At 39.4% G+C, this 14,769-nt stretch overlaps 1 protein-coding gene across 1 annotated transcript in view; it reads right to left on the bottom strand.

The window, feature by feature from the left end:
* Window positions 1–580: 580 nt before the first annotated feature.
* The window catches only part of PPARA (peroxisome proliferator activated receptor alpha), a 41,724-nt gene continuing 27,535 nt past the window's right edge, over window positions 581–14,769 (bottom strand). The window contains exons 7-8 of the mRNA XM_083440840.1: window positions 10,051–10,498; window positions 581–9,448 (exon numbers count right to left, since the gene is read on the bottom strand). Coding sequence (XP_083296966.1) covers window positions 9,201–9,448; window positions 10,051–10,498 — 696 coding nt within the window. The 3' untranslated portion in view covers window positions 581–9,200. The remainder of the gene's footprint in view (window positions 9,449–10,050; window positions 10,499–14,769) is intronic.

Below are 14,769 nucleotides of genomic sequence, written 5' to 3'. Positions count from 1 at the left end.
TCAGTTGTTGCTTTGTTAACAGTGTTTTATAGATTGCAATTGTTTCACTGATGATTTGTTAGTTATTCTATGTTATTTATGCTGTGTTTGTGATGTTCTATTGTGTTTTATCATTTTACTGTTATTTATTGTTTGCAAGCTGCTTTAGAATTCATTTGAACAGAAAGCAGCACAGGAATATAATCCGTCAATTAAGTGCAAGATGCAATGCTTTTTCTTAGAGCAGGCATGTCCCAAGTCTGTTTTGGGGGCCTAATCTGGCCCTTGTGGGTAAAAAAAAGCTCAACTTCATTCCTAAAAAAAGGTCATCTTTGGTTGGCCCTCACGCATGTTCACATCATCAGATCTGGCCCTCTTTGAAAAAAGTTTGGGCACCCCTGTCTTAGAGGCTAACAAAAGCTGTCGTTAAATGTGAGAGGGGTTGCTCTGGGGGTGATAGTGCCCAGAGTTTGTTTTTTCCTACACTTTTCTTGTGTGTCATGTGTTTCAGAATAAGCTTAAGGGCTGTGGTTGTACTGTGTGTGGCAAAAGGGTGGGGTAAAAATGCTTTCAGAATCTAAAGTAATAACAATAACCAAGATACATTTTAAATGAATATTTTATTTTATGAAAGACTATTTTAAACCATTAAGGCAAAAATCACACTGTGAAGTGTTTTTACATACATTCATCAGTCCTTACAGAGTTTAAAGTACACACAGATTTGGACAATATTCCAGCAGACTCATTAAATACATTTTTTCTTATTCAATCCTTTGTTGTCTGAACAGGAAAATCAAAATGTCAAAAATTAGAAAAATACATTGTCAATTAATAGGCATTTTTATTCTAAAATGGAACGACCAGATTTTAATATTCTGGGTGAGTTTTTCTGCAAGCAGAAAAGGGAAGAATCAATGTTACTCCTCTATAAAACTCATATTTTACTAAAGAGATTTCATACCCACATCTAAATGCTACTACATGCAGCTGTTTTATTACTGAATTTAACCTGAGTTAAGATTCCAATCCTGTAAGCCCCTTTCAACTCAGCAAAACCTTATTTCTGAGTGAACATGCTAGGATTGCATTGTTAGTGTTACTCTAAAGAAGGCAAATAAGAATCCTCCATCATGTAGAGAAGCTACATACAAGAATATAGACTGTTCGCCCAGCCCCCCGCAGGCAGCAGGGCACACTATCCATTCCCACCAGTGGGGGAATGTGCAAATTCCCCTTTTTTCTTTTTTAAAGGAGCTTGTTTCATTTTCACTTCCTCTAACCGTAAATGCAGAGAATGACTTAAACCAATCTCATAAATCTCTTCAACAGTTTTTGCAAACAATATGATGCATTTCCACAGGCTATTGTACATTGCAATATAATCCAAGGTTAAGTTTAAAACAAATAATCCAAAATACGTGTGAAGTTATTTCATTTTTATACATTTGTATCAAAGAATGTAGTATCGCCTATGATACTGTACTTAAATACCGCTATTCAAAATTTCTTAAGTCTCTGAACCTGCAGATCACTCCAAAAGGCACATGACAGGATAGTAGAATTAAGGAAAACATTTTAAAAATCAAGTTGCTCTTCTGCCCTGCTTCACAGCTTTAACCCTGTAACTGATCACTTCAGCCAGCAATGCATATAGCTATTAACTGGTAATAAATGAAACCTGCATGTCTAGGATTTCCCATGCCTTAATCCTGGTAGCTTTTATGAAGCTTGAAGTTGCATTTAGCTTATTCAACCAGAATGTTGTTACCTATCATATGAACTGAAAGACTGAGCTGCTCAATAACCAGGACCTGAATTTAAAACCCAACACAAAATCCAGATTATGATGTGCTAGACGATGAAGTCTCCCCTAGTTACAACTATTACATTATGAAAAATGTTGTTAAGCATTGCTTTGTTGTTTAATGCAAGGCCAATTAAAGCTGGAATGCTCTCCTCCACTACTATTTCTCAAGTGTATTTATTTATAAAGGAAGTATAATACACATTTCCTCTTCCTAAAAGCTGTTTTGCATTTCTCAGCTCCCTGCCTCATGCTTAAAAGCAGGTGAAACATAGCAAGTCTTGCAGTAAGTCAACCCTTGAGGTGGGATGAGGGAATGCATTGAAGGGAAACAAAGGAAAGCTGCTAACAGGCCCCCTTTGTATTACCCAACTATCACTTTCATAGTGAACATAACAAGTCTTTTCCCTTCTCCGACTCAAGTCCCTAGAGAGAGAGAGATCTATAGATTATTTGAAGTGCAGCTGTCTAGCAGAAAAGCACTATTAATAGAACTCAGTACAGCCATACCTCGGGATAAATGTGCTTCAAGTTAAGTATTTTTGGGTTGTGCTCTGTGGCCATGCACACATGCATGCGCAGATGGTCAAAATGATGTTGCGCGCATGCGCAGAAGCGGCAAAACACGACCCACGCGGACAGGGGGTGCGTTCGCTTCAGGATGCGAACAGGGCTCCGGAACAGATCCCATTTGCATCCCGAGGTACCACTGTACTTTGATACTGTGCACATGGATGCACAAATTCTCACAATAGTGGCAGCTCTAAAAGTATCCCAATCATTGTGGAAATCAGACCATGGTGATGCTCCCTATATAGAGAAGTCAGATGAACCCAACCAGGCCATGCCCCCCCTCCCGGTGATTTTAATGGTGGGGGAGGGGCTGCATTTCTCATGAAGCATGTGTCATGAAGCATAAACCCAAGTTGTTTCTCTTCCCTCCGTTTTGAACAAATATGACTAAAGTTCCTTAAAAGCTACTGAACTGGAAGGCAGAGCTGGGAAGTCTAAAGGCCACCAGACTCTCTCAAGGGAGATGCCTGGAGTTAAGTTCTCATCCCCAGTATTTCATTAAGTAACCCACCTTCAAAATAAGGCAAAAAACCCAGCTTCAACTGAATTCTGATAATAGTTGCATTAGGCGCATTGAAAAAACTGAAAACATCAGATTGTTCAAGTGGCAATCTAAACGGGGGGTGTTTGAAGCAGCCTGGATTCCCTTCATCTCATTTGCCAACTTGTCAGTGGGATCTCGTTTTGGAAAGAATCAATTAGATAAATGACTGTTCCTCTTTGCCCATCATGTCAGTGTAACCCTAACTGTTTTCTTTCATTGCCTTGGAAATCAACATGTTGATAGAATTTTCATTAATTGTACATTTCCTAGGCATTAGCTAGTAAAGCTTTTAAAAAGCAACACAAGTCATTGAATTAGAAAGGACGCTCAGGGATTACTTCCTTCTCCATATCTGTAATGAGTCTACCTGGCATTCATTGAGTCCATTAATCCTTGGGTGAAATCCTAAGATCTTTCCTTAATAAGTCTCCATTTGTGAAAACTGTTCTAAATGCAGACATAAGGTTTGATCCTTGGTCATTTTCTTAGTCTAACTCTTGCTTTGCTTCCCCCTCTCCCAATTATGATTTAACAAACATCTTTAGAAAAGCCTGATGACCCAGGAGCATAACAGATTCAGAAGCAGAGTCTCAGAAAGTAAGCTTACAATACAGTTATAATACATCTGATAGAGCTTTTCACTGGTTGTTTTATTGCTGCCTAGAAAAAAATAAACAGTGCAGAAAAATAAAGTTATAGACTATGTTGTCAGTTAGGTACTCTGGTTCAAGTCCACGTTTTAAAATTGTTCTACACAAGGAGGTGTAAATTGTAAATATCAATCAGTAAAAGCCATTGCAAGTAGAGCAGGTATCACCTATGTTGCTCAAGGCAACATATTAGAATGCTTCCAAATAAAACTAAAACCACAAATATTTAAGTTACTAACATGTTTTTATATGAGGTTTGTTTCCATTAGCTCCAAAGTAGACATAATTGGAAGCATCAGGCTCTGTCTCTATGGCTTGTCTCTTTCCTTGGGCAATCAAAAGTCACCATTAAATAGCACAGCCTACCCAGGAATGGTGCTGTGCAACTCTCCCATCCATCTCAATGGTGCTGGCACATTAAGTGGGTTGCATAGTAATGTTGGCTTATTAATTGTTCCCTATATGTTTTTTAAAAAGTTTTAATTACAAATGCAGTGCAAATTCAGTGCAAAACATACTTAAATCTAAAGTTTATAGCAACAGAAATAAGCTGGTGGGTCTAATTATGCCTACTAGACCACAGATAAAAATCCTAAAAACTGTAAAATTCAGGTTTATAACTATTGTAAACAGTTATATTAGAGTCTCCTTTACTCACTGAAGAACTAGCCGTGCGCATGGATGGCAACTGTAACTGTAACATAACTCTAAACAAGCCCATTACTGCTATAATATACAGCTCCCAATTTTTCATCTGTGAAAGTGTCCATATTATTGAAAATATTTGCATATTTATAACTGTGAAAAATTAAATTTAACCCAATGCTTTCTTTAAAAATTGTTACACCACCAATTTTCTATAGGTTTGTTCATGGCATTATTTATATGAAATGGATCAAAACTATCACGTTTGATTAAATAATAGCAGCACAACATCAAATATATTTCAAAACGGAGAAGCATAGCAAATTCAACATATATAATTATTTCCAGGTCACAGTGAAACATCATGAAATGAAACCCAGAGGAGAGTTACACATATAGAAAAGACAGAACAATAGGATCAGTATGGGCTCACTTCTCAATTACTCTTATTATCCCATTGAAGTCAAAGTCAACAACATCAACTGAGACTCAGTTTGAGGGGGACAGCACAACTGCACCACGCCCCAGTATAACATGCTGAGGTGGTGCTAGATGTCAAAGTGAAGAAATTCTACAAGGCACTGATAAGCAGCAGCTATAAATATGGGCTTAAAAAGAAATCTAGTCACAGGGCCACAGCTCAATCTACGCCTACTTCCTGTGCTCTCATTGAAAGTGAGCTTGTGTCAGTGTCCATGTGGTGCCATTGCTGCCCAAGCCACGTGAGGTACTGCCCACCCTCCACTTCTTTTGGTGGAAGTCAACTGTACGGATCTGTTTTAAGAAGCATTTTTGTTACGTAGAGCTCTCTGGTTTTGGTTAGCACAGGGGAAGAGAAGGGAACTGGTATCTCCAGCGCAGAGGCCACAGAGAAAAATCACGAACTTGGCAGCTGGTGCTGAGAGATCTTTGCAGGACTGAAAAGCGTGTTCGGCAACATGGGACTTTACAGGAAAACTGCATTTGCCACTCCTATGGCACACAAAATCTTGCTGTAGTGTGAAAAATGTCAAGCTTTATGGGCTCACTTGGGGAATAGGGAAAAGTCTACCCCAATGTGCTCGAGGAAGCGAGGGGAGCAGACTCAGCTCAAATGTCCATGCCTTTAAGTGCCCCCTCACATTATAAGTAATAATTAGTAGCTAACAGTTAATGAAAGTGCCACAGGTTAAATACACAGAAATAATGCAACATGGATATGTGTGCAAAAAATAAAGTAGTGTGACTCCCCCCACAAGCTACACAATTTGCATGATGAGAGTAGATATTAGAACTGTTTCCAGTTACCTTGGACTTGCAACCCTGAGTCATATATTATAAATTTATTGAGCTAGTCAGCTTGCTGCCTTCTTTTTCATAATTTGTTGAGGTAGCCAATTTCATTTTTGGAAAACATTTTTTTCTTCAACATTGCACCTTGAGTTATGGTCCCAATCCTGAGTACTCTGAATGATAGTGCAAGCAGTCTTCTAGTGCACTTTCTGACAGTGCTTCTCCTAAAATCCACTGATTAACATATTACTGAAGTTCTGTAGGCTCTCAAAAGTTATTTCAGCACTTGTAATTCATAGGTGCAACCCACAGGTATTCACAAAATACTAGAGATCTTCACATCATCTTACAACTGCATCCCATAGCATTCTAAATTATTCTAAATTACATGGAAGGCCACGGAAGGGAAGTCCACAGAGAGAAAGCAAAATGCTGGTGATTGGTTAGTTAGAAACCAACAGCAGCTTGCAAACTTTTAAAAACAACATGGTAAAAAACCCCAGGTATGATCCTAGTTGATTGACATTCAGCCAGAGTTCTCCAGCTTGGACACCAGAGTGAGCCCGGCCTTAATATAAGCGAGGCTCTTCATGCCACAGCTGGGGCACAAGATGAGGAGAGCCAAAGGGCTCTAATACTGGTTTCAGTCTTAATAAGCCATGGTTTAGGAAATACAAAAGATTTAAATGATCTGGAGAAAAACCAGCATATAGTAGCCAGGAACAGAAACCTGAGGCAGGCCACCGTTTCAGGCTATACAGAAACCAGGTCGAATTTTAAAAATAAGGGATTGTCATTCGGTAAAGTAATTAAGAATGTAAAGGGTGGAACTATTTGGATCTTGCAATAAAACCCGATACTTTTTACAAAATCACAGAATGCCCCTCTTGCAAATGCCGTCCATGTATTTTAGTGGGAAGATATTTAATGGAAAGATGGAGTTGCCACAAAGATAACCAACTAAAGCAGATCTAGGATTTTTCTTCTTCTAGCCAAAATCAAGGTGACTGATTTTGCTGTGATCTTATATAAAATGTTATCTTTGAAACAGATGTTCTAATAAGGTATTTGCACAGAATATAAATGAAGCTATCCTAAAGAATACAGAGGACCTCACAAATTACAGTTTTAGCAGACACATGTGACTAGTTGCAGTGTGTAGCCTATAAAATAAAAGGTAAAGGGACCCCTGACCATTAGGTCTAGTCGTGGCCGACTCTGGGGTTGCGGCGCTCATCTCGCTTTATTGGCCAAGGGAGCCGCCGTACAGCTTCCGGGTCATGTGGCCAGCAGGACTAAGCCGCTTCTGGTGAACTAGAGCTGCGTACGGAAACGCCGTTTACCTTCCCGCTATAAAGCGGTCCCTATTTATCTACTTGCACTTTGATGTGCTTTTGAACTGCTAAGTTGGCAGGAGCAGGGACCGAGCAAAGGGAGCTCACCCCATTGTGGGGATTCGAACCGCTGACCTTCTGATTGGCAAGTCCTAGGCTCTGTGGTTTAACCCACAGCGCCACCCGCGTCCCTAGCCTATAAAATAGTAGTATTTAAAAACATCAAATGTACACACCTAGAAATACAATGAATTAAAAACAAACAAACCCCAGCACAGTTTTTGTAATATCTGCAGCCTTTCATGTGCATCCATTAAAAATGATCCTCCAGGGAAACACTGTTGTGAGAAGTTGTGTATGCATCTGATATAAAGAGCTCTAGGGACATATCTACACTGCAGACATGTTTGATACCATTTTAAAGGTTATGACTTTCTCCAAAGAATCCTGGCAACTGTAGAATGGTGAAAGTTCTGAGACATCTGAATGAGATTCAGAGCCCCCACCCCAAAAAGAGTTCTCAGGGTTCCAGGAGAGGGAAAGCCTATATGATCGGTTTTTGTCTATAGAATACAAAAACTATGTGTAACAACTTGCGTTAGTGCTGAGCGTCTGGTTTAAACATAACCTTAATAAGCTACTTATCTAGGTTACAGTATTGGAACACCTTGGCCTCTATGTGCCCCCCCCCCCCCGGTATTATTGCTTCGGTAGTGAAGAAAGGGCACTGAATTAGAATATCATCCACAAGTCCAAACAACACACTACTCTCACTCCTATTCCTTGTTTCAGTGCTGCATGGAAGCAACATTCTGCCAGATACATCAACTTTCTTGTATCTATGGTTCACTATAAGACCAAACAGCAGGTTAACATGAAGTTTGCCCAGAGCAGAGCTGTTTTAGAAATTCAATGTTTCAAATTCAAACTCAAGCGCCAGAATACACAAGAAATTATGAATTGGCTGTGTATTGATCCTGCATAGCTGACTGGAAATAAGCAGTTTGGCATGAACCATGGAAGAGGGAGGGCCTGGTTGCACATCATGAAATCTATTTCCCAATATCATTATGGCTTTGACATGCCAATGGGATTTCATTTCAGTTAAATAAATAAAACAGCACAGCAATCTTACACAAGTCCCAGTGGCTTCTGTGGAATTTATTTCCCAGAAATTGTGCATAGGATTGCAGCCTTAAGTAGGAAGAGAGCTTTTAAAAAATGCATCCTTTATGGAAAACAATCGAGGTAGGGACAGGATCTAAAGAAACTACAGTAAGCCTACAATTTATTTACCTTTCAGTTTGTGCGCATTCAGTTTTATGCACTTGGCAAATACAAAAATAAATAAAAGGGGGACAGACATCTGGGGAAAAAGACTTTGGCAATCCTACCCGCCGGTGTGGGAGCCCAATGTACTTTGACTATACACAATTTTGGCTTTAAGCGCAATCGCCAGAACATAACCCCAGCATAAATTGCGGGCTTACTGTACTTCAGATGCAGGGCTAGTGACTAGGGTGCTCTTCAGATATTTTATTTTATTATTTTTAAAATTTCTATACCGCTTTATATTTTTAATAAAAACCTCAAAGCGGTGTACAGCATATTAAATCAATAAATAATAAACCAATAGCTGGGCGATGTTCCTCTGGCCTCATGAGGAGCCTCTTCAGTAGGGCTGGGCGAGTGTGGGCCTCGCCCGCTAGGCCAGGTGGATTGTGGACCACAATTCACATTACCTCTGACTTTTGGTCATGCTGGCTGGGGCTTATGGGAGATGTAGTCCACAACATCTGGAGAATACAATATTGGCTATCCCTGATTTAAGGGATAGGGTATGTCCAGTAGCATATGACTTATTTTAATGGCAGACATCTCTGCCCCCACCATGTCAAATCCCAAACTGCTTTTGAAACACCTTTGAGTTTCAAAATGTAACTCAGCACAAAGCACGGAGGACTGCTGTTGGAGAAAAGCTGCTAAAGCTTTAATGGACATCACATAAAAGCTTTTGGATCTTGGCCAAAACCCCTAGCTTTCTTACAGTAATGAAGATGATGGGAGAAAGGCTTAAAAGTGCAGAAACTTCAGAAGAAGTGTATGTTGTTAGTAAGTTCAGATGTACTATAAATGATATTATCACTGTTGCCCAAATTTCAAGTCAATCACAGCTTATTGCCATTTTTTATACATACCAGACAGTTTCTCTTAAGTACTTAAAAATAACTCCTGGCAAGAAAAACATGATATTGCAGCTACCTATCTTTTAGCTCACTAATGCTTTGAAATAAAAGCACAACAGAGAGAACTGTGCAAAGTAGTTTGCTCCCATCTATTGCTTTTGTATTTTCACGTCATACGAAACAAAAAACAAAACGAAACAAAAAACAGCCTTAGTACATATCCTTGTAGATTTCTTGTAGTAAAGGATGTAAGTGTGCATCAGATTCAGTCTTTTTGATAATCTGAACAAGCTGAGCATGTTCTGTGACAAGCTGCCGGAGGTCGGCCATTTTCTGTAGAAGCTTTGGGAAAAGGAAGATGTCATCAGGATGGTTGTTCTGCAAGTGGAGTTTCAGTACATGAACAATGCTCTCCTGCATCTTTTCAATGTGCCTTATGTTTACAAGACCAGGGCGATCTGTTCACCAAAACAAAACAAAAAAGCGCATCAAGTTATTGTAGAAGAGTTAATCTGTGACCACAAATTATATTTGCTTAAGACCCTACTGAAAGACCCAAGAATGAGGGTAGTAGAGTTTTTAAGACTGCTAGACTAGGAAAAACCCGCTTCAAGTCCTCATACAGCCACAAACCACGAGACCAATATAAACAGAAAGTAGCTTTTAAGCAGACAAAAACATGTTTTTGATCTGTTAAACTGTTTTGCCTTGTCATTTATAGCTATCCTTTTGTCCATTTTTGCGCTCAACCAACTCAAACAACTTATGAAAGGAAATTACTAGAAACAGGGAAAGGTAAAATTCATACGAGGTTAATGAGGAACAGCTGCTAATCATTCATTCTGCACAGTATAACGCAAGAAATATTCCAGTCTTTCCATCTGTTTCTCAACCACCCAAAATCTACTGTTATATTCTTTACCTTACTGTAACTTGCTTAAATAATTGCTTTATTGCTATTGTTAGGTGCCCTGAATACTATTGTAGAAAGGTGGGAAGGTAGTATAAATGGAAATAATCATTAATTAGAATACATAGGTATAGAAGCTTTAAGTCTTACCTCCGCAACAAATTATAGCAGCCACAAAAAGAGCTATATCACTGTCATCTAACTCCAATGCATTGAATTTCATTGCAAAATCAAACTTCGGTTCCATGATATCACAAAACGGCTTCCTTAAACTTTTGAGGAATTCTCGAGTTATAAAACCATTTCCGTAGGCTACTAGCATTCCATCTTTGTTCATTACAGAGGCTAACGTGGCAAAAATGGCTTCATAAACTCCGTATTTTAATAGCGTCACCTGGTCATTCAAGTCTAGAGTAGAGAAGCCAGGGATGGATTTGGCAAATTCTGTAAGTTCTGTTACAGCTTCGACGGAGGTACATTGGCAGCAGTGGAAAATGCGAACTTCTGCCTCCTTGTTTTGTATTCCATTGGCTACCAGTTTTGCCACCAGTGTCTTCTCTGCCATACACAACGTATCCATATCATGTATAACAAATGGCTACAAAGAGATAGTAAAAGTAAATATGTTAACTATTTACAAATATACTAATAGCAATGGAATATACTAAGATATTAAGAGGAACAAAACCAATATAATCAAAGCCCCGACTGAAGGTGTGTCTTCAGAACCAGGTTCAATGGAAGATGGGATCCACCAATGTAATAAATTGTTTCAAGAACATTCAGCGTTTTGAAAGAGGTAATGAATACACTGTAGGTTGACACCACCAGAAGCATTTGCCACATGTGGATTTGCTTGTCTCACAGCCTAAGGTAGTAAGCTTGTAAGACAATGGTTTGGAACCCACAGCTTTGGGACCACATCTCACAATGGCACCCCAACCCCACAGGGGCATATTCTCAGAAGGCAGAGAGAGCCGCAGGTGGAAGGCACAAGCTAATGGCTTTGTCACCAAAATGCCCACACCCACAAGCAAGAGGGAGACATCTGTGAGCATGGGTGAATCCCAAGATCAGGCGGCTGCACACAAGGAGGGGTAGAGGAAGAGTTATGCCTGCGTAGGAGAAGGCACTCAAAGCACCTTCAGTGAGGGGCTTGTCAGCCAAGCCACCTGTTCATTGCACAAGCAGCATTCAAAATAGTCAATGGAAAAAATGACTGTATTGGGTCTTGAGGGAGGAGGAAACAAGACCACTAGTGTGGGGAAGGGAGCAGGAGCACATGGAGATATCACACAGGTTTGGTTGAGGGTCTCACACATGCATTTATTTCCCTATAAAAACAATTTAAAATATTAGGGTGTTTTATATTTTTAAAAAATATATATAAATCAAAATCAAAATATAAATATATCAAAATCAAAATATATATAAATCAAAAAGAAAAAGTCTATAAAGATCAGGATAATGGTTGAGGTTGGAAAAAGTTTCCCTGCCGATCAGAAAAAATAGGGGTTTTGGGTGCATAGGCTGCTGGTGCTGGTATAAACACCTAAATGGGCATATTGATGTCAAAGGGTCAAATCCTTTTTGCTCAAAAAAGAAACGGAAACGGTGCTTGTTTGATCTGTGTTGACAACACTGCTATTGTCATTGGGATATTTAAAAAGTGATCACAGCCAATGTTCTTACAGTATATACCTTTTGCATTTAACCATTTAATACTGACTCCGACACCACCTCCATCTAATATATCACACCTTATCTTGAAATGTATCCAGCCTTACATGACAGACCCACAATAACAACCCTTATATAATGCACCTGAGATCTTTCTATAGTTTAGGACTGGCATTGTGAGAGAGCAGGGCTCTTGTGCCTTAAACACCGGTAACAGAAGAGGCACTATATTTGCGGCAAGCAAGAATACAAAAGTTTTTGCTAGTATGGAAGTACAACTATGAAAAAGCTGTGCCTGCCAATCGGATAGCTTTTTACTTCTGTGTGTGTGTCTCAATTTATCTTTTCTGTGGGTCAATGGCCCTTCATATAAAAAGGTTTCCTACCAGTTTGATATTTACCAAAGGAAAAAGATGGGGACAATATGTCCCCTGACCTGGTAACATAGCTGTCAACATTTCCCTTTTTTAAAGGGAAATCCCCTTATTCCGAATAGGATTCCTCGCAAGAAAAGGGAAAAGTTGACAGCTATGCCTGGTTCTTACCACTTATTCTTCTCACTTATTTACTTATAAATCTGCAGCTACACAAGTAAATTAACATATTCCATTGTTATGCAAATATGCTTATCTTTTGAGGGGAGGGTAGAGGATCTGATCGGCAGCGCACTTTGCCCAGAAAATTATGTTAGCACCTTTGCCTCTGTTTGGAGGAATGCCTTTGAACAGGCAGTACTAGAGTCATTGACTGAGTTCATTCATGTGCTGCTTTTCCGCAATGAGCTATGCCTAAAGTGGCTTAAAGCAAACTTTCAAAACAAATACAGAGTATTAGATATATGAATATACAAAATACAGAACATGTCAGAAAATTCAAAAACGACAAAAAAATTTAGCATACACAAAATAAATTCAATATAAGTAACAACAACCATGTAGGTTGTTGAATAGGTACATTGAATAGGTACAAAGCAAAACAAAAGTTAACTGCCAATAAAGATTCTGCACTCCTAGGAGCCTGCCTTAAATGCAGCTCAGAGGGAGGGGTAGATGGCCATCAGCTGGCTCCCCCACCTCTCCTCCAGAGGAGGCTGACAGCAACACAAGGTAAGTGTTGGGGAGAGCAATGATGGCAAGTCTCTTCTCCAGCCTCCTGGAAGTACCAACTGGTAGTGCGGGTCTTAAAGCACTTGGCTATTGCACTGCTAACTGTGCCACTGAGGCCTGCTAGAGTGAGGGTGCTTTTCCACTACTGTGCGTGTTGCGATGCAGGGTGTGTCTTGCAGGGTGTACAGGTTCATTGGCTGCCTGTGTGTCGTGATAGTAGACTGTGGCAATGTTTCTGCAGATGCTGTGGGCATTTGGTTGTTTGTCTGATGTGCTTATTTCTCCTGATGTTGTACTTCTCTGCTCCTGACTACATGGACATAGGATTTGGAGGCTGCCTCAATAGAGGTGTATCAGCACACCTAGCATAAGGCAAGTACAGGATTGCAAAATGTAACTACAATCCGATGCCCATTTATCTGGAAGCAAGTCCCATTGCCATTATTGAATTTGTTGCGGAGTAATCCTGGATAGAATTGCACCCATCAACCAAATATTTCAATTCAGTGTGGTAAAGACTCCAATTCAGTTTATTCTGGAAAACCCACATCATTAGGACTATTCATGTGGATTAAAGAAAAAAACACAACACATTTTTCTTTCTTTGACACTCTAGCAACTCTGGCAAAATTACAACTTACTTTTGAAAACTGCCCATTCAAAATCAGGTTATTATGTACCACCATGGATTGTAAGACGAAGTCATGGTATACTGAGCAATTAATTATACGTATACATTGCCTGAATACTTTCATAGTTACATGTGATCTTAAAATAATATAATCTTTACTGCGATGAGGGCGGAAGAGCTCCCTATTGATTCAAATAGACATACTACCTTTAAATGGTGAAATAACAATCCCAATTTTCTTTTCAATCCTGTGTTCATTTTTTTTGCTTTTGATGTAAATACAATTAGAGAGGAATGATGTAAGGCCATTTCAGACCATTTTAAACTAGATGTTGTAAAACTTTGCTGCTTTTGCTTTTGCTGGAGAACTAAGGTATTGCAAGCTTAGTCATTTCTAAAACCCAGTTAATCATTTCCCAATGCAGTCAAAGTAGTTCATTTAGTAACAGAATCTCTCCCCGTCTCCCTCATTCACCCCCCCTGCCCCCACAAACACACCCCAGTGGATCTCTCCCCCCCCCCCACAGCTTTAGGAACTGTCCAGTGTAAATTTGGCACCCTTGACTTGAAATGAATGAGGCTGAAGCATGGATTATGGCATTAATATTTTAGTTCAACTTTGGCTAGTGTTAGTATTAGTATTAGTATTAGTATTTTAATCCAACTTTGGCTGGATTATGGCATTAGTATTTTAGTTGATTCGTTTACGACTTACATCCTCTAAAAGAGGGGGAGCAGGGGAAACCACCTTCAGGGCAAGATCCAACCAAAAGATAAGCACTTCTAAATCCTGTTGGACTTGTGAGAAAAAAATTCTGTGTTTCCTGGCGCCAAGCAGATAAAGTTTCACATATCTCCAATTTATCTCTTCCTCCTCCCTTTCCTTCTGTCCCTCTCACCCCCAAGGCAAAATCACCTAGCCTAGTATGGCTACCACATAGAACAACAGGCTCAAAAGTAAAAGGGACCATTTCAGCATACAGGCTGCAACTTTTCATCTATGGGCAACACGACAAGGGGTGTGGGTGTCCCTATAATTAAAGCCCCATATCCTTTATTTCTTTTTCATTTGCTTAGAAGCAGTTGAAGAGGTTACGTGGTATGAGACTGCCCAGTTCAGCTGTATACTTCTATGAAAATGGCTAAATACGCAATAGTCAACTGCCTAGCAACAATACTTCAAAATGCCAGAAGTTACGAAGTTCCAGTCCTTAGGAAAGCTTTCATCACCAGCTGCTCAGAACGATTGGTGTGGGTTTAACTCACCATTTACAAAAGTATCCAGAGGACACTCTCTTTAAGTGTTACTTTCATGCTGCTCTTTTATATTGTGCAATTTTTATCTTTCTGCTTTTATTTGTTTTACTGTCTTTTTAACTTTATGTAAACTGTCCAGAAAACTTGTTAAAGGTGGGGTACATATCCTCAAAATAAACAAATAATAATAATAAT

Source organism: Podarcis tiliguerta (assembly GCF_965153285.1).
Source record: "Podarcis tiliguerta genome assembly, chromosome: 5".
In the NCBI taxonomy this organism is placed as follows: domain Eukaryota; kingdom Metazoa; phylum Chordata; class Lepidosauria; order Squamata; family Lacertidae; genus Podarcis; species Podarcis tiliguerta.
The sequence above is the reverse complement of the archived record's forward strand: the minus strand, read 5'-3'. Positions and strand labels throughout refer to the sequence as shown.